We start from the raw sequence: 20,806 nt of genomic DNA, 5'->3' as shown, positions 1-20,806 counted from the left end.
GTTTTCACTTTATTGAGTTTCACATTGACTTTTGTTTATTTGCTGAACAGTGAGTTCTGTCAGGTCTGTGGACAATCAAGCTCCTGACCGAGAGCCGGCCGATACCCGAGGAGACCTGCTGACTCAGCCCGGGGGAGGTGGGAGGTGGGGAGGTGGGGAAGGAGGTGATGGAGCCGGCTCTCCTCCTCCCCTGCTGCCTCCCACTGCTCGTTATCAGGCTGCCAACGCCAGACGACTCCTCCTCCCGTCGACCAGCAGACAGAACCACCAGCTCCTGCTGTCAGACGGAGTTCCTCTGAGAACTACTCGTTGTTTGAAGGCTCCTGTTGGTTCATCAGGACAGAAGATCTGGTTCTTTATTAGTGACAAAGAAGAATGTGGACCACGACTCCAAAGGTGCATTTCAAAAACACACAGCCAATCACAGGGCTTCATATCCTGGTCCCGTGCTAACTGTGAACTGAAGTTAAGGATCACACTGAAGAGAAAAGTTACTTTAAAACCTCGGGACCGGAACAGCAGCAGAGGATCATGGGTATTGTAGTAGTTAAAGCCATTCACCAAACAGACAGAAATACACGATACAAAGTAAACTGCTGGTTCCGAGGATTCTTTAAGAGAAATCTTTGTCTTGAACCTTGAAGACGATATTAATTAAAGTTCACATCTGTACGTTTTTGCTATCTCTGTATAGCTGACATTAGTATTGTTAGCGCACTTATCTTTTAGAAACAAACTTTTTCCCACCAAGTTGTTTCTCCAGAGGTGAAAACAACAAAAATATTAAATTAAGTTTTAGCATGCTAACCTGTTAGCTTATTTTGTTCGTACACAAATAGAGACGGACAACATGACAGCTCGTAGAAGTGAAGCCAAAGCTACGTCCTGATTGACAGCTGAGACTGACCCATGATTGGTTGAGGGTGTGTATGGGCGGGACCTTGATACCACGGCTCCACGCCACGATCACTAGCGTGCACGGACTCCAAGTGACGTCACTTTGCACAAGATGGAAGCGTTGGTATCCAAGTAGAGAAGAGTCGTCCATGTTTCTTTACTTTCACTGATGGTCTTTATAAACGCTCTGTGGTCACTGTGGCGTCCGGTCACTGTGGCGTCCGGCCTGCGTCTCACAGGACGTGATATGACCTCTGGTCTCACTGCAGCTGATATCTTCAGGGCAGAGAAGCACAGAGTGAATTTTTTATTAGATAATTTCTTCCAGGACTTGTTATGAAATGAAATCTTCCCTCGATGCCTGTTTCTGTTTGAGTCTCTCGATTTCATCCTGTTTGACAGAATCAACTCAAACCAGCAGAGCTTCATTGTTAAGGAAGCAGGAGAAGAAGAACCCTCTCGTGGTTTCACTCTGCAGAGCGTCAGCGGCTCGCTCTCACTCGTAACGTGTGAAGGTCGACGGACATGAACGCTGCCGCCGAGCGTTAGCGCTGCCAAACCCCCCCGACACTGATGAGGAGAAACGAAGCTGCTGCTCAGAGCGATGGGATCAGGACACGTGGAGTCAGATTATGTCCCGGATAAAATCTGATTATTGTTCAGAACATCAGCTTTGATTATTTCAACCGTCAGTGTGGTGAAGAGCTCTAAAGACTACACTACCCATGAGCCCCAGCAGGGAGGGAGGGGTGATCGCTCAGTGGGCTTTCCTCAGCGTTGCCATGGTTACCTTGTTGTGAGGCTGGTCCAGTCGAGGTTTTCCTCCCGTCTGGGTCTGAATCTCCTTCATTGTTATTTTCATTTTGTTTTCATTAATCTGCTTCAATATCTCTGCTCTCACTTAGCTCACCTGCTATCGGCTGAAACACTACTTAAAAAACAGACTACATTTCCCATAATGCATTTCACATGTCTTGAAAACGATAACTTTACATTAAACGTGCCCACGAATCGTCTGACTCTGAAGGAGAATAACACAAACATCGCAGCCGCTCTTAAAGAGTTCAAAGCTTCAGTTTTATTCTGGTTATAAAATGTGTTAACAGCTTTTCAACGTTCACTGACTTTCCAAGTTATCGTTCCAACTTGAGGTTTCGTTGAATGGGAAATAATTTTACCAATTATTCCGACACCACGTGAACGAGTGTGTTGTTGTGTTCCCTTGTTTTCTCTTGTTCCTCCGTGTTGAATATCAGTCTCCTCTCTTCACCTCCGTCGGCTCTGTTCATCACTTCCAGATTATCGGGCGATCGAGGATTCACCAGCGCGAAGCAGGAATAAAGTGGTTTTACTTCAGGAGAGAGAACCAGTGAGCAGGAGTGGAAACCTGGCACAGAGGGAACAGGACTCGTGATCCTGAACGCATCGTGAGAGGTTCAGGGTAACGCAGCGATGGTATCGTCCTCCTCAGAATCACAACACACTCAGCAGAAGGTCTCTGGTGGATCGGAGGCTCCAGCTGTTCTTCCCACACTCGCTTTTCTTTTCTTTCGCCCTCTGTCAGAACCGCGGCGCTCTGGACGCGTTCCCTCGCCGGCCGCCTGCCAGAGGCCTCGCAGGAGCTCCAATGAGCCGTGCAGCTCCGTGGGAGCAGAAACCAGAGCCAGCCGCTCGTCATGACGCTGTGAAGTATTAACACTGAACATCAGCGAGCAGAAACACTCACTTATCAGATTCAGGTCCGAGCCGGAGCTGCACTCCAAATTCTGAACGATTGTTCACCCGCTCAGCTACGGTTTGTTCTGGAAAAACAACAAAAAACCTGAGAGCGAGCAGCGATGCGTCGATTCTGTTCTGGCGAAGCCAAAGAAAAACAAACTCCAGGAAACGTTTAGAATGAAGAAAAGAAAAGGTTCCGCGTTAACGCTTCATCTATTAACTCTGAAGGAGGATTAGTTTGAGGTGTTCCTAATAAACTGACACGTGTCACAGTCGCGTAGTTCTGATAATTGGTTATTTGATTCTTTCTGTGATTTAATACGACAGCGTCTCGTGTCTCACGTCTTAAACCAGCGTTTATCTCTGATCCTGTTCAGACTGGATTTAAACGGATTCAGGCTGAATCTGAATCAGGCCTAACCCTAACCCTAACCCACACTGACATGTTTTAATTTCATAACTAAAGTCAGATCTGTGCAGATGAGCGTTTTAGCTCCGGATCAGTAAGAGCTGATGAGGCAGAGCAGTTACTGACACTGAGTGTTAGCGACACTTTGTATTCACCGCTGTCAGTCGAGTCGTGAGCCTGATGAGAATCAACCAGGAGGAGAACGTCGGCGTCATCGTTTACAAAAGTCTCTGATTTAGAGGCTGGAAGACAAGCGTAACCATAGCAACAGTGATGAGTTTTAATTTTAAAAGTTGTCAGTGTGGACGCCGCTGGAGACCAATCAGTGAACTTGTGTTTTTTCAGACCAATCCTAATAATTTGCTTCTGATAAGGGGCGGAGTTGACACGACGACTGAAGCGACCAAGATGTATTTGTGTTGCCGTGGCGATGGCGAGTCTCTTGTGTTTCACGTGTTTGTGTTGGTCTTCGTCTCTGGACGTCGTGTTTCAGTCGGAGCGGCTGCAGATGTCGAGTGTTTACATACATGAAGCGTGACGGAGTGCGAGGCTGCGTCCGTCTGGGGGGGGGGGAAACCAAACACTCTCACTTCATGGATTGTGATTGGACGGTAAAAAGGAAGTGTTTGCTGCTCAGTGTGAACATGTGGAGCAGATCCACTCCTGATGACTTTTATTGTTTGAGGAAACATTTCTTCTGGTGTCTGGTGAAAATCTCAACGGTGCCAAACAATCTGATCTTTGTTCTGTGAGGCAGTGAAAACTGAGTTCAGCTCCAGAGCGTCCTGATGATCCATCTGATCCGAGTCCGAGCTGCTGACCTGGAGGGGACGGCTCATCCTCTGAGGAGCAGGAAGTGAATCATCATCCAGTTTGAGAGAGCAAAACACAGAGATGTATCCTCTGAGGATGATGAATATGCTCAGTACATTAAAACAGATGTTGTGATTGTTTTATTCTCCGCTGGCAGGAGTTGAACAGAGAGACGTCACGTTATTGAAGTAAAGATATTTTCACTTAGTAAGTAAATACACTAAATAAGTTTGTTTTTATAAAGAAAACATGTAGAGATGATTAAATGTTTTTTCTCAAACTCCAACCTGAGAGACGAAGCTCAGGGCAACTTTTATCAAATGTCTCAGTGAAGTTCTGATTGGTTGAAAAGTTGCTTTCACACATCAAATCTTTCATTCATGACTTCTCTTTGCACAGTTTGCTTCTCCACCTGCTCTGGAGTCATGTCTTCCATCCCTTTCACCTGATTGGTCAGCGCCTCCTCACCTGTCGGCTCCGCAGGATCTCAATCAGCCGCCGTCTCTCTCTCTCTCTCTCTCGTTCGTCCGACGCCCAGAACATGGTTGTGTTCTGTGTTTTGTGAATCCTGACCTCAGACGTCCTCCCTCAGCTGCTGTCTGTGTGTGTTTCTGCTGAAGTGAGTAAAGATCAGTGAAGTAAAGATTCGACTCTACTTCCTGTCTGAGCTTCACCTCCAATAATCTAACAATGAAATCAAAGCTGGCTCTAATTAAACTTCATAAATCATGAGTGTGGCAGCGAGGGGAAAACAAGCTGCAGCTTTATCGCTGCTCAGAGCTCAGCTGTCAAACGTTCAAAGTCGAAGCCGACGCAGCGATGAGGAGCAACACGAATACACAACAGAGCAGCAACATGTCGCGACAGCAGGTTGGAAGAATCTTCCATCACACGGAGCGTGGACCGTAGCTGACGGCACTTTCACCATCAATCTCCTCCTGACGGCGTCGTTAACCCGCTGCAGGATCTGCCTCCAAAACACAAAACAAATAGTTCCCTCTGAAGGATCCTCCCAGATTCAGACAGAGCCAATAAATGCCAGCCGACCCAGAGGCCTCGCTGTGTAAGCAGGCAGATAGATTTCAGCGCGGCCTCCCTGCACAGATTACAAATAATTGTGGTACCAGAGAGAATCGAGTTCTGCTTGGTTACACACCAAGAACGTCCAAAAGAATCTGGCTCCAAATCTGAGATCGCGTGATGTGTTTCCTCTTGTTTTAATCTCACAGTCGTCTTTTGCTCCTTTTGTTCAACGACTGCAGATTTTTAAAGAGAAGAAAAAAATCATCTGAGGCCTGAACTCAGATTCTTTGAGAAAATCAGAGCTTGTGTTTCCTCTGCAGCTTCAAACACTGACGACTAATGTTCAGTGTAACTTTTAAGAAATGTTGGATGTACAGAGGTGAAAATAAGCATGAGCATGTAGGTGACACTGTAGAGGGCGCTGTGGACGGAGGCAGCAGAGGAAGTCGGGGTTTATCATTGTGCAAACATGAAGGGTTTAAAAGATATGCTTATGTACAGTGGTGGAATGTAACAAAGTATTTTTACTTCGTTACTGTACTTAAGTAAATTTTTACGTGTCTGTACTTTACTTAAGTAAAAATAATAGTGCATACTTTTTACTTTTACTCCGTTACATTTTGCAGCTATTATCTATACTTTTACTCCGCTACATTTCTACAATATGTGTCGTTACTCGTTACATTTTATGAACACAGTTTCGCCAAAATGTTGCTGTGACGGAGCGGCTCCGCCAGCGCTCCACACACGCACACACAGTCACACACACGCCAACAAACATTTCCACTCTTCCTGTTAAAGTTCGTAGTTGATCACTATCTAACCATCAGCTACTCTGTTGCGCTGGGCCGACGGAGGGTGCACACTCGTCAGCTCCGCATCTGGGTGACACACACACACACACATACGCATCTGGGTGACACACACACATACGCACACATAGACACACACACACACAGTCACACACAGTGGCCGGTGTGTCCGCACCACTGCAAATGTTGTTGCTTATAATTATTACTAGTAGTGACATCTGTAGAGGCATGAGTATGACCAGTAGCTATATCTGCATTCTTTATCAAAATGGCACAGCCTAGACATTGAGAGACAACCCATTGCGTGAGTACTTTTACTTTTAATACTTAAAGTAAATTTAAAAGTAAGTACTTTTTACTTTTACTTAAGTAGGATTGTTGATGTAGTACTTTTACTTTTACTTAAGTATATATTTTCCTGGGTACTTGTACTTTTACTTAAGTACTAAACTTCAGTACTTCCTCCACCACTGCTTATGTAATAGTTTCAGTTTTTTAAATTCGACTCGAGGCGACGTCATATACATTATAAATCAACAAGTTGTTGCAATCGTCATCGTTTCCAAACTTCTCGAGTGTTTTTGCTCGTCCAGACTGAAACAGCCGCAGAGTTTTCAAATCAAAACGGTTTCAGCAGCAAACTGTAGAACTCCAGAGTCGTGTGGACACCAGACGGATCCAGAGCAGAGATGATGTGTTTTCAAATGAAAACATAGTAGTGTGGATGAAGCCTTTCACAGAGCATGAATCTGAACATGATTGTCTCCACCACGTCCACCTACGTGTGCCTGTGGTGTAAATCAAACACACTCTGCTCCTGCGTGCACACACCTCCACACCTGAGGGTTCAGCTGCAGCTACAGTTTGTAATTGTGAGTTTTTGTTTGTGTGACGTGTTTGAAGAGTTTTGGATTCTGCAAATATCTTCAGAACAACAGTCAGTTGTTAAACCAGCTTCTGGGATTGTACAACACAGATTAGAAATTTAACCAGAAGCAGAATTCATGTGTTTTCAGAAAATCCGATGCACTGAGAGTCAAATCTAACTTTACTACATGATGAGCAGCAGCTGGGCCTGGAGCAGCGGGGGGGCAGCGCTGCACACTCCCTGAAAACAGAGTGAAAGTTGAGGCTGTTGTCAGAGTCCATGTGAGTGGACCCGGAGCAGCTGAGTCCCTTTTCTATCGGAGAGCAAACAGTGAAAGCCGAGCGCTCAGTCACGTCAGTCTGCTGCCAGTCCATGAAAAGAGCCGGTTAATCTTTAAACTCAGGACAAATAGAAGAAGTGGATGGTCAAATAGAGCAGATAGAGAGATAGAGCTGCTGACACACTCTCTACACAACATGTCAATGAAACTAAAGCACTTTGAGACTGCAAACATACAGAGTCTGAAAATCACCACATGTTACAGTGTCTGCAGACACACAACCTGAAGCACATGAGGACGTTCGGTCCGAGGCCTCAGGAGAGAAGGTTCACGTCTGTCTGAGCAGCTCAACACAGGTTTAAACAGGAGTCTGCAGAGATCCTGGTGAGGAGAAGGTCTGCACGGACATGTGTGAGTTCGTAAACCAGCAGCATGCAACAGCAACTGAAGCTGTGTCGTTATTCAGGCTATTATTATGTTTTATGTTATTGATTTGAAGACTGATTGAGTCACAGCGACACAATTGATGCAGAAAGCGCAGCTGCTCAAAGGAGCTAACGGAGCCAGACAAGCTGCTGACACAAACAGGAAATCCTCAGTAGACAAGATCATCCCATTTGGTTCGGCCTTCGTAGACAGAGTCTTCAGAGAGTCATTAAAAAACACTGATCTTCAATATTCAGTGAAGAAACTTTGAAAATCGTAAGAATCATAACCAGAGTTCGGTGTTTGTCGCTGGTCTGGTTTCAGAAGCTGCAGATCATGAGGAACATGGATGACACAGTCTGTGTTCCTGTGAAGAGATTGATTGTTTTCTCTACGTGAAACAGATCGGACTTGGAGCGCAATAGAATCGATTTACACTTGTGGCTGCAGGGGGCGCTGCTGCTCCGTGATAGTTGGTGTTGTTTTAAATAAAGGTTCTGACGGTTCGTCCAAATCCTAACGTGAGGATCAGGTTTGTTACCTCCTCAATACGACAGAGATTTGTCAGAAATAAAAGTCAGTGGACCATGTGAGAGGATCTTAATGCTAAAGCCAGGCCAAACATACTGGACTCACTGAGGGTGGGGGGGGGCAGCGAAGGATCTGTTCCAGCCACTAACAGGCTAATGTCTTCCATACGCAGGAAGAGCCTGCAGCCAACAGTAGATCCTCTCCGCCGTCCAAAGACAAAATAAAAGACGTGAGTGTCTTCACACTCCGAGGCTCTGGAGCCGCTTCGGCCAAAACCACAACATGTCGGTGGATTATCGAATCTGCTGCCGGAGCCCAGAGACGCTGAGAGGAGCTAACACGTCCTGACACATGGAGACGGATCTGATCTCACAGACAATGATTAAGTGATACGGACAAACTAAGAGAAGGAGGAAGAGAAAACATGGTTAGGAAGAAGGGAAAGAAACAAATGGAGAAGTAAGAAAACACTCGTCATGAACAAAATTGCACAGCAGGTGTTTTTGTTTCTGACCGAGAGAAATCCTCCATATAAATCAACGACTGAAGCCAAATGTCGAGATGTTGAGTAAAAATACTTTGATGAATCTCCTCTGAACAGTTTTCCAGATACAGTCAACAACTGGAAACACGTCAGACATGGTAGAAACCAGGAAACACTTTCAAGATTCATCCCTCCATCCAATCACAGCCAATAAACATTCACTCTCACACCAACAGAAATCTGGTTCTGTCACATCTTGTCTGGTTCAGAGCTTCAGACTGAAGCTGAACATCAGATGTGAAAGGTTCCTCAGAGGAGAGGAGGAGTTCTGGGTCTGGATCAAAGTGAACCTGGTTCTGTTCCAGAGTGAAAGCACTTTGTTGGATATTTTGGACTTTTGGACCAATCATAGGAATTAGAGAGAGAAATAAACCATAGAAGAAGAAGTAGAATAGTAGATCGAGGAGGCAGCTCCAGACTTCAACTCCTACGAGCATTTGAACTAGTGTGGAGTACTCTGGTACTGTGGCGTAATGTGGCGTACTGTGGTACTGTGGAGTACTGTGGAGCACTGTGATGCTGTGGAGTACTGTGGAGTACTGTGGAGTACTGTGGAGTACTGCAGAGTACTGTGGTACTGTGGAGTACTGTGGAGTACTGTGGTACTATGGAGTACTGTGGTACTATGGAGTACTGTGCCTGGAGGTGCTGATGCTGGTACCATCATGATGTGTCAGCCTCTAGTTTAACAGTCTAACCTCTCCAGTGATGCACAGTGAGGATTCCCCTCTCCTTCACCTGACAGGTGTTCATGTCCACGCTCCAGTGACTGTCGGTGTCAGGCTCTAGTCCACCGGCTGTCTGCAGGCACGGCCTCGGCCTCTGATTGGCTGGTTCGGTCAAACAGCAGCGGCGGCGGGTCAGTTCATCCCGGTCCAGGCAGCGGGAGACGAGCTGGCTGTGGACGGATGAGTCAGCCGCGCTGCTGGGTCCGAGCATCACATGGTTCCTGTTAGCAGCTCTCAGCACGCCGCTGAGGGTGGAGCGGCGCTGGCTTCACACGCTGGACGCTCCTTCCCACGGAGGAATGTGTGTTCACGAGCCAGCACAGGGTCACACAGAAGGGCCCGCGTCGGAAAACTCTCCAAAACGTGTGAAACCCTCTGCACGATGTGAGGAGACCACACCAGAGTCACATGGTCCAGATGGAGGTCGGTTCATCTGGGTCCAGGTCAGAGGTCGCCGCAGACACAGGGCTCATTTCTGCTCGTTTGATAGAGCTATGCTAACAAGACTCTGAACTTGGATAGGCTAATGTTTCCTCCTGGTTTTAGTTTATTTACAAAAATAGGCAAAAAGTTTCCCCAGCTCTTTTTGCTAAGCTAGGCTAATGTTTACGTCCTGCTTCCTGCCTTTTTGCTAAGCTCCCTGTCTCAATGATAAGCTCGGTTTACTTTTTCCTCTTGTTTTTAGTCTTCATACAAAGAAAGGCAAGAAGTTTCCTCAGATTTCCATCTTTGTGCCAGGATAGGCTAACTGCTTCTTCCGGTTGCTTCCTTTTTTCCTAAGCACGGCTAACTGTTTCCCTCTGCTCCCAGTCTTGGTGCTAAGCTAGGTGAACTATTACCCCTGCGTTATGTCTTCGTGCTAAGCTAGGCTAATGTTTACGTCCTGCTTTCTATCTTTTTGCTAAGCTAGGTGAACTGTTACCCCTGCATTGTGTCTTTGTGCTAAGCTAGGTGAACTGTTACCCCTGCATTATGTCTTCGTGCTAAGCTAGGCTAATGTTTACATCCTGCTTTCTATCTTTTTGCTAAGCTAGGTGAACTGTTACCTCTGCATTGTGTCTTTGTGCTAAGCTAGGTGAACTGTTACCCCTGCGTTATGTCATCGTGCTAAGCTAGGCTAATGTTTACATCCTGCTTTCTATCTTTTTGCTAAGCTAGGTGAACTGTTACCCCTGCATTGTGTGTTTGTGCTAAGCTAGGCTAAACGAAACTGTCAACATTCCCGTCGGTTGCTTCTCGTGTCACGATGACGCGTTCACGTGTTGAATGTTTTCAGGAACATATTTCATGTTGATTCAGTCGTATTTCAGCGACACTGTCAGGAACATGTGGAAGTCATCACCTCTCTCCCAGACTCGCTGCCATCTTTCTATCGACCTGCTGCCGCTTCACATGCTTCGCTCCGTCTTCTCTTCTGTTTCTTCCCGAGCAAACAAATCCACCTGTTTCTAATTCAACACATTCATCTGGTGTTAGAGTCCATGACCACACCTGCATTCAAACAGCTTCAGTGTGAATAGTGTGAGAGAGAAGCTGCCAATAGTGTAAACTACCTAGGGAGGGGGGGTCGGTAGGAAAAGGTGTTTGAGACAGAGGCTGACAAGAGGACCTGCAGCACTGGGCAGCCTGAGGAACGTGATGTTTTCTGAACATTCCAGCATCGAAACCTTTTCAAGTAATAACACTAATTACAACAATCAACCCAGACACAGCTGCTCAGACCTTCACGTTCCTCCTGGAGTGAAGCTGAACATCATCTCAGCAGGAGAGGAACCGACAGGAACCGGAGGGAATCTCTACCTTCACTCGTCTCTATCGTTACCAAGTGGCTCCATGAAAACACGCTGGACCTGCTGATGAAGATCAGTTGTTGATCTGGATCGACTTTCGGCTCTGAGCTCATTTCAATCATATCTGACCTTGAAAAGCAGTTTTTATCTCAAACACATGTTTTCAACAGAAAATGATCTGACATCTGGATTGTTCCTCTCATGACAGAGCTGGATCTTTCTGACTCGATGATGGATGTTTATTTATTTGTCTGATCTGTGAGAGTTGAGGCTGATTTATATTTAAATAACGTCAGTGATCATACGATTCGTTCCTTGAGCAACTGAATATGAAACACACTTCTATAATGATTTGATCCTGGTTCTAGTTTATGCTTTTATTTTATTTTTTCAATAAAAGCAAAGTCTTTCTCTCTACCTCAAAATATCTTTGACGTGACCTGAGGCGGCTTCATGTTTGGATTAGTCTTATCTGTTAGGATCATTTATTATTATTATTATTATTATTATTTATTATCAATACGGTCAGAGCTCAGAGACAAATGTATGAACGTTGTTTCTTCAAATCTTTGAAAAATCTCTCTCTCTCTCCCTCTCTCTGTCTGTCTCTCTCTCTCTCATTAAAGAATAAACATGAACTGTCTCGTGTTAATGTTTTTGACACTTTTAGAATTATGTCAACAGCAGTGACACACACACAACAGTACAACAGTTACTTAAAGAGCTAGTGTCAGTAGAGCGTATACTTCCTGGTCCAACAGTCTTCTTATAGATCACATTTAAAAATTCAATAGATCCAGATTTTTATTTGGATCTGCTTCTCTAAATATGTCTTGTTGTTTTCATCAAGATCCATGAATTACTCTCTGAGAAACAAGTTAAAAGTTAAATAAGATTTAACTGACCCTTGTTCCAGATCGGCTCCAAAATTGAACAAGTTATTTCCTGACTCAGACTACATTCCTCAAAAGTTTTTTTTATGTAATCTAGTTCACAAACAAACAGACAAGGGTGAAAACACAATGTGGTTCATGGAGGAAATAAATATCAGGTCAGTTAGCGAATAAAGATCTTAAGGTTTAATGATCTGGAGCCAAGACACGTGATCAGAGCGTTAAATAAGAACCCCACACCCCACCTCTAACCCTCAGATGCAGATCAGTGACTTTAGCTGTAGAAATGACAAAAACTGATTCTCACGTTTTCTCTGTTTACTTCAGTGGCCGCTGTTATAACAGCTGATGTCGTGTTCACACATCCAGAGTTTATACGTGATTAAAGCTACAGGTTGATAAACTACGGACTGAACCTTTAATACTGATGAAGAACATGAGATGAGATGTGGCTTTGACTGTCAGTCCTGTGAGCGCCCCCTGTAGGCCGAGAGACATCTGACAGCAAAGTGTCCATCAGGGAACATTTCAAACAGGAGAAGAAAGAAATCAGCGACAGACTGAGATAAAACAAACTTCTTTATTTTTATAATAATTCAGATTTTTTTAATATATTTATATATATTTATATATGTAGAGGCTTATTTTACAATTGAGACTTTGACAAACATCACTTTGTAAAAAAAACAAACAAAAGTTCTTCCTTTTTCCTCGCCGACAAATCGATTTCAAAAATCTTTCAACAAACGAGCACATCAGCAAGAGGTCAAAGGTCATCTCAGAGGATCAGAAGGCACTCTGTGTGTGTGTGTGTGTGTGTCTGTGTGTGTCTGTGTGTGTGTGTGTGTAATGACACAACAGTGGAAAAGAGGAAGAGACGCGTTGCATAGGAACCCTTTTCACATTTTTGTCTTTTGTTTGTTTTTTTCTCAAAATGGTTGACACATAAATACACGTATGTAGAGCGAGGCGTGTTCTTCTCTTCAGATCAGTACCCATGCACACGTGTGCGAGACAACACTGTGCTTCACGTGACAAATAGTGCAGAAGACAGAGCTGCTGTCCCCGTGTCCGTCCTCTGGAAACCACTTGTCTCCTCAGATATGGTCCAGACGTGTTCGGGGACACGTTGTTTCCATCGGACGGAGACGAGGAGGAAGCAGGTACCACAGGTTCAATTCCAGTCTTTGTTTAATGTGTGTGTGTATGTGTGTGTGTGTGTGTGTGTGTGTGTGTGTGTGTGTGTGTGTGTATTTTACACTTTGGCGTTAACGCACCACACTCAGTTCATACAGATGAAAACCTTGTGTCTCCACGCTCCGCAGCGCTCAGGGAACTAACAGAGGAGACCTGCCTTGTTTTCGAGGGGGAACATGGAGCATTTCTTTGTGTCATAGTGCAAAAGGTCAAAGGTCCAAAATGCTTCTACTCCGACTGGTTTGAGATAACAACCAGCCGCCTGACGTGGACACACAAGGTTGTGACAGGTCGGGTGTGGAGACAGGATCGTGCTTCACAGTCTCGACAAATACAAACTGCAGCTACAACACTCAGCTGTGAAGATTTACAGGAATAACTTTTGGAACACGAGTAAAACTTTGTCTCATATATGATATCGTCCATATCAGCTCCACACAGGTCTCGTACCAGAGAGGAACATCAACACACAAACATACACTTCAGCCTGGGATATAAAAGCATGTGCACTTTGCATTTTATAACTCTATAAAAGACAAATCCTAGTTTATCAGGAGAAGATATGGAGATGGTAACTTGTATAAAACAAAAATAATTAGAGAAACCGTGCACAACAGGCTGATGCCCTACCTTAGCTGCTCTGATATGTGGGTTGTGTGTTTGTGGTGTCACACAGTGTGTAGGAAACAAGGCACAAAATCACCCAGTCCTCTGTTGTGTGGGTCTGCAGGAAACAAGCTTATTGGCTTTTGCACAAAAGTTTTTAAAAAAAGGCACGTGACCACTGAGGTCAGAGATTCAGTCCGCACAAGTCGTTGAGTCTTTTACTGAGAGAACAGGTGGGACAGATTCAGCCAATCAGATCGCTTCACCCGCAGCCAATTAAAATAATCACTTTAGATTCAGGTTTAAGAAAGAGTTTGAATCTGTTTTTTGTGATTGTTTTTGCGAATAAAGATCTGAAAATGTTTTGTTCATAAATCAGTAAAAAAACCAAATGCTTGTTCAGGACAGAAGTTTGCTCAGTGGTCACTCAGCTGCCTCGTCCGGTCGGTCCGTCCTGCCCGAGACCCGCAGGACCCTCTGGGAGTAAATCCAGCAGGAAACCAGTCCATCCAGCCCGGGTCCAGCACAGCCCGGGTCTGGTCCAGTCCGGGTCCGGTCCGGGTCCGGTCCGGGTCTAGTCCAGCGGTCCCTCAGCTGCCCAGGGGCTTGAAGGACCCGTCCGGCAGCTGTCTGAAGATGCCTCGCAGCGTGTCCAGCTCCCGGGTCAGGTGCTCGACCCTCCTCCGCAGCCGCTCGTTGTCCCCGCTCAGCTCCAGAACCTTATGTTGAGTCTCCTGGTTCCGGATCTTCGCCTTGTCGCGCGACTTGCGCACCGCCACGTTGTTGCGCTCGCGCCGCATCCGGTACTCCGGGCTGCTCTTGTCCACGTTCTTCTTGGACTTCCGGTCCAGGTGCTTGTGGCCGGCCTGCGGGTGGTGGTGCGGGTGGTGCTGGTGCGGGTGGTGGTGCGGGCTGGGCACCGGGGTGGGTGGGGGGGTGGGGTGGCCCGGCTGCAGGTGCATGGTGGTCTGCGCGCAGTGAGCGATCTGGTACTGCAGGTGCGGAGGCTGCTGCTGGGGGTACTGCCCGGAGTGGGGGTGCGGGTGGTGGTAGGTGGGGGGGGCCAGGCCCGGGGTCAGGCCCGGGGTCAGGCCCGGGGTCAGGTCCTGGTCCTCCCGGGGCTCCTGCTTGATGGCCACGGGCCGGAGCCGCGGCGGGTTGGACTCGTGCAGGTAGGAGGACATGTAGAGCTGCTGCTGGGCCCCCCCACCCCCCGGGGGGCCACAGGGACCCCCCGCACCACCCGGGGGGCCACAGGGTCCCGACTCGTACTCCCCCCCACTCAGCAGCTTCAGCTTCTCCTGCCGGGAGCCGTGCTGGAACAGGTCGGCCAGGAAGTCGTCGTTGAAGGCCGCCGGGTCGATGTAGGCCGACAGGTCGATGGAGGTCTCATGGTCCCCGATGTCCCCTCCGAGATCCGCAGGGTCCCGGTACCCGTGGGGGGGCTGCGGGCCGTGGGGGGGCAGGCTGCTCATCTGGGGCCGGGGGGGGGCCGCCTCGTACAGGTTGGACAGCTCCATGGAGAACCTAAACCCGGGCAGGCATGGAGGCGAGCTCCGGGGATCCAGGGTGCGGAGGGTCGGTGCGGGTCCGGTCCTCCGGGGAGAGGAGGCGGTGGAGCCGGGGAGAGAAGCCGGGGAGAGGAGGCTGTGAGGCGGGGAGGAGGAGAGGGAAGCCCCGGCAGGTTCGAGCTGAGCTCCGGAGCAAAGAGACGAAGAAGAAGAAGAAGAAGCTGCGGGTTCGAGTCTCTGCTCAGTGAAGGGAGAGCTGTCAGAGAGAGGCTTTATAGAGAGGGAGGAGGGAGGGGCGGACACACACACACACACACACACACACACACCGACACACACCGACACACACACACACACACACACACACGCAAAAACTCTGAGACACAGACGCACACTCACACTGAGACACGCACACACGCACACAAAATTAGACACACACACTCACACACACGCTGACACTCACACTCACACACACAAACACACGCACTGAGACGCGCACACGATAACACATTTACACACACGCACACACACTGACACACACGCACGCTCACTGACACACGCACACTTTGAGACACACACTCAATCGCACACACACACACCCTGAGACACACGCTCACTAACACACGCACACACACTGAGACACACGCTCACTGACACACGCACACACGGAGACACACACACTGACACACACACTCACACACACTGACACACGGGACGTTGTCGGAGCGTAAACCAGAATAATGTGTTAATTACAGTTTGTGTTAATCTCTCCGGTTAAAATCCCTCGGACTCGAATCATTTCTCATATGATCACAGACACGCCCCCCTCCCCCCCCCCCTCTCACACTGTGGTTCAGCACGACTCACGCTACACTTCGGCCCATTTTAGATTAGATTAGATCAGATTTCTTTATTTATCCACACAACGGGGAAATTCACTTGTTACAGCAAAAATAAGAGAAAACAGAATTTAAATAACAGTGCCGAAGCACAATAAAAAAGATACACAACTACACACACACAATTTACACTGTAGCTTATGAACCAGCACATTTATACCATTTATTCCTCGAACGTTTTCACTGACATGAGATGAGTGAGAAGTTGTGTTACACTATAGTAAATGCTGTATATCAACGAAATGCACAATAATTCATGTTTATTATACTGTAATAAAGACGTGCATCTCTAAAGGAGAAGGCGACACTAGATTGACAGATTGGTTGTATCTCCTTCGTTCCTCAGTACAGTATAAAGTTCTGAACATATGAACTGCGCTTGTGGGGTGGGGGGGTGAGGTGGGGGGGGAGATGATGTGATGAAGCTTGAGCGCCCTCTGTCGGCTGAGAACCAGAGAGGCTGAACCCTGGAAGTGCCTTGTCATGCTTCTCTCTGACCCTCCCACTTTATCTAGGCTATCTTCATTTTACCACCAGCACTGTAAAAAGCTTCAGGAAGTTTCTCTGCTCTTCAGATAAGTTTATTGAGGAAGTTGTTCTCCTGACTCCTGCACCTCTACAATACTCAATACCGCCAAACAATTTTTAACTGCTGCAGCAACTTGGTTATACATCACAAATAATTGAAAAGAAAACAGCAGATCACGACTGATGTGGCTCAAAATGCCTTTGGCGGAAGTGTAACATCATTAAAACCTAAGGCCTCCTAATGAGTAAAACTTATTAATTTTCTTGAACTTAGGGCTTTCCTAAAAATTACAATTAAATTCTACCAAGTGATTCAGAGCTGATTTTGTTATATCACAAATTAGTAAAATTCAATCAATAAAAACATATTATTTGTTGAATTCAGCTCACTTTGATTCAAAACTGAAGTCTTTTTTTATTATATAAAGGTTACTATTATTTATTTATTAAATATTAATTAACCCCAGTCCCACTTTTTAGAGTGCAAGGATACTTTTCATTTTACCTGAATTTTAAAGTGTAATGTTGAAATATCAGAGGAGTCTCTCACATGGAGAAGATAAAGTTTTACAGGTGAAAAGGTGAAAAGGCTCTAAAGATGTTTCCAATGTCATTGAGGACATTGTATGGATACAGAAGATCTCATGGGAGGTCCTCAGAGAGATTCCAGTTCCTTGAGGAGGTTTAATGGTCATTAAAGAAGTTCCAGAAGTTCTTGATGGTTCCAGTAGCCTTAAAGGAAACCTCCAGAGTCACAGGAGCAGATCTATGAGTCCTTGAGCAGTTTTGAGGGGTCCTTGAAGGAGGTCCTATTGATAACTGAGAAGGTTCAAGGACTTACTGAGGATGGTCTGTAGATTTTCCTGGAACTTGTATGGATCTCGGAGGTGTAAGAGATCCTTCATTAGATCCCTGAGTCCTTGAGCAGGTTCAACAGGTGCTGGAGGAGTTTAGTGATCCTTCAACTAAGATGATGAAGTGATCCAGGATGTTACATTCATCCTTGAAGAAGTTCCAGGGATCAGTGAGAAGACCCCAGGAGACCTTGAGGAGTTACTCAGGGCGTATGGATACATTTTTTAGTTTTTAGGGATCTTCAAGGGGCTCGATGGGTCATGCAGGAAGTTCCAGGGATTCAGGAGAAGATGTTTGAGATCTTTGAAAAGTGCTATGGACTATCGAAAAGTTCAAGTGATGACTGAGAAACTTCCAGGGATTCTTTAGGGAATTCAGGGGGTGTCTGAGGAGTTCCTTACTGTCCTTAAATAGATTCCAGGAACCTTGAAAGTGTTCGTAAACTTTTAAAGAGCATTGAAGAGGTTCTATCAGTACTTGAGAAGGTTCAAGTCAACAATGAAGAGTATATATATATATAAGAATATATAAGAATATCCAGGGTGCTCCTTGCAGAGGTTCCAGGATTTCTTCATAGATTCATGGGAAAGTTTCAAGTGTTAGTTCTAACAATCCTTCAGGGAATTAAAGAATGTTCAAGGGATGTTCCTTTGGTCCTAAAGATTCTTTCTGGATTTTATGGGGTTTAAATAGGTTATTGAACTGAAGATTGTATTTAGATCATTGAGAAAGAACATTCTGGAAGTCTTTCAAGATGTTCCAGGAAGTTCTTTAGATAGTGAAGTCGTTGAGAATGTTCCAGGAATCACAGACTAGATCCTCCTCATCCTCACAGTCCTGAAGGGAAATGAAGGTTTCTGAATCAGATGAAGTGTTGGAATCGTTGGATGAGCAGTGAAGGTCGAGCACACTCTGTGCCTCAGACTCAGACAGGGCGGGTCCCACAGGCTGACCTTTGACCCCCGACTGGCTGCACACTGTTTACAAACTGATCCCAGAGCAGATTCAAACGGTGACATTTAAAGACACAGTAACACACGTGTCGTTTCCACCGAGCCTGGGGAGGAGAAACACAGTTGTGATGTCACAGTGATGTCATCAGGGTTATCTCTGATGTAGTTTAACAGATGTGGCTTTCCTGTTGCATTTTGGGAAATGTAGGATCCGTTGTTTTGGAGTTTGTGTAGGATGACAGACTAAACCTCGCTGTAATGCTTGCACAAGCACGTTCATGAGTGGTGTTGGTCTGTGTGCGCACGCCAGCAGGTCGCAGCACGCATCGAGTCGGAGGTCTGAAGATCCAGACTGCAAACAGGGCGGAGTGTTCCACCAGTGAGACATGAGAGTCCTGCTAAAACAGGAGGAGTGAGACCTCTTCAAGTGGAGGCAGACGTTCTGCTGAACCATCCAGTTTGAGAGGGAGTCGAGCAGGAAGAAGAAACTATTGATTCAAGTTCAAATTCAAAGTTCAAAGTATCTTTATTGTCTCTTTCAGGACAAACATAAAACACTGAAACATTAGAGGACAACCGACAGAAACATCAGGACACGTAGTTTACAGATTGGTCCGGACACTAACAAATCCAATTACCAGTCAAATCTGTGCAAATTAGCAATTTGTGCAATTACCAATACAAAGCTAACTATATCACCATCTGATTTACCATCAGGCCTCAGAACGACTCAGGATCAACCAGGAGGAGCTGGAGAGTGATGATGGAAGAACATATGAACAGAAGTGATCTATCACCTTTGAGATCTGAATTGGAAGAACTTCTTCATGAGGACGTGCACAGTGAAGCTTTGAGGATCGACATGTGTTGACTTTTTTCAGAGATGAAGAACAGAGCATGAGGGAGGACAGGAAGAGAGACAGAGCTGTTTTCAGTGGTGAGTGCACAGGGAGAGATTCAGGAGGAGGCCGAGGAGGAAGTGAAATGAAAACTTAAAGGAGGAATCCTGAAAAGTGATCAATGGTTGAGAGACAGCAAGTTACATAAGAAGACTCCGGTTTGCTGTGACTTTCCTCCTCAGTTTGAAATGATGATGGTGAGAAGCTGTTATTAATGTATCATAAGCCAATTAATGTCCGTGGCTTGTGAACTACAACGATTTTTTAATATTATAATAAATATAATATATAAGTCACTTTAACACAGTCCTTACTACAATACCTTAGCTATCTTTGACCCATGTAAAACCTGCTGTTTGTGTCTGTTATTGCAGCTGTCGCCCTCTCTTAAGTTTGCACATTTTGAATCAAAAAGCAACATTTTTTTTTTATTTTTCAAGTTGTACTTGGTAACTTTGATTTGAAATAACTGGTGTTTGCTTCAATATCAGTTCATTTCACTTTATTTTGACAGGATAAGCCAGCCTGTATCAATATTGCTGTACATGGAATCATTGTCACTTAACTGAATTCATATAAATACTGAAAAATAAAAATGGTTAAAGAGAAGTAGGTCAGAAGTTCATAACTCATACGTTATAAAGTCGAAGGATTAATAATAAGTCTGTTTTAAACACTCTTATGGATCTTAGTGTATTAATCCCTTGAGATCCATTCATAAGGAAAACATTTAGGCCAAAGTCAAACTTATGAAACTTTTAATAGTTTATATGCAATTGGAAAGTAACCGTCTTTGAGTTCTCACCCATCCATAGAGACCAAGATCATGGATCTCATAGATGTGGACTCCGACCCCCCCGAGAGCTAAACAAACTATCTCATAAACTTTCAGAAACCAGAGAACGTCTCATTGAATGAATCTCGAACAGCTCTAGCTGCTCTAGGACAGTGTGGCAGCACCACACACACCTGAGGCAACTTTGGCAGCTGCCTCTAAACCTTATGGCAAGAAAGGCAGCGAGGCAACAAAGGCAGCCGGCTCTAAACAGTGTGGCAACAAAGGAGCTGCCTTTACACATCAGTGCAGAGTCTATGGATCTGCCAGTCAGGAGCCCTATGAGCTACAGCTGCCACTGAAGAACCTCCATCAGATCCAGCTGCCACTCCAGAGCCTCCATAAAAAACAGCTGCCACTCCAGAGCCTCCATGATAAACAGCTGCCACGACGTGAGCTGCCTGACTGCAGCGTGAGAGGTAACTTCACAGGTGAGGGGGGGGGGGGGGTCCAGTGTGTAACCAGGTGTGATTATTGATTTGATGAAGTGTTATTGTTATGATAAACAGGTGGGACTGTTGATGAACTGATGACGTGTGACTGAAGAGGGGATATGGATTATTGGTTTCACTCTTTTCTCAGATGAAGTCACTTCTCACTCTCACATTACATAAACAAAACCAGCGTCCTCCTCCCATTGGTCCGCTCGGCTGTCACTCACAGGCTGCATTGCATCACTCTCCACACACTCGCCCCTGATTGGCCGCCCCCTCTGGTCGCCGCCGCCCCCTGGCCTCTGATTGGCTGAGCCCTGACATTGCCGTACAAGGTAAAAGAGATTTCGCAATCC

The 20,806-nt window shown here is 45.9% G+C and overlaps 1 protein-coding gene across 1 annotated transcript; it reads right to left on the bottom strand.

The window, feature by feature from the left end:
- Nucleotides 1-12,294: 12,294 nt before the first annotated feature.
- cebpa (CCAAT enhancer binding protein alpha) lies at nt 12,295-15,279 on the bottom strand. The gene has a single exon (XM_061067605.1). The coding sequence runs from the start codon at nt 15,054-15,056 to the stop codon at nt 14,127-14,129; it is 930 nt and encodes a 309-aa protein (XP_060923588.1). The 5' UTR covers nt 15,057-15,279; the 3' UTR covers nt 12,295-14,126.
- Nucleotides 15,280-20,806: the final 5,527 nt, after the last annotated feature.

This window comes from Limanda limanda, chromosome 3 (assembly GCF_963576545.1).
Source record: "Limanda limanda chromosome 3, fLimLim1.1, whole genome shotgun sequence".
Lineage (NCBI taxonomy): Eukaryota > Metazoa > Chordata > Actinopteri > Pleuronectiformes > Pleuronectidae > Limanda > Limanda limanda.
The sequence above is the reverse complement of the archived record's forward strand: the minus strand, read 5'-3'. Positions and strand labels throughout refer to the sequence as shown.

What these genes read in the sequence shown, in the direction of transcription:
- cebpa (XM_061067605.1), bottom strand. Translation starts at nt 15,056, where the DNA reads ATGGAGCTGTCCAACCTGTACGAGGCGGCCCCCCCCCGGCCCCAGATG.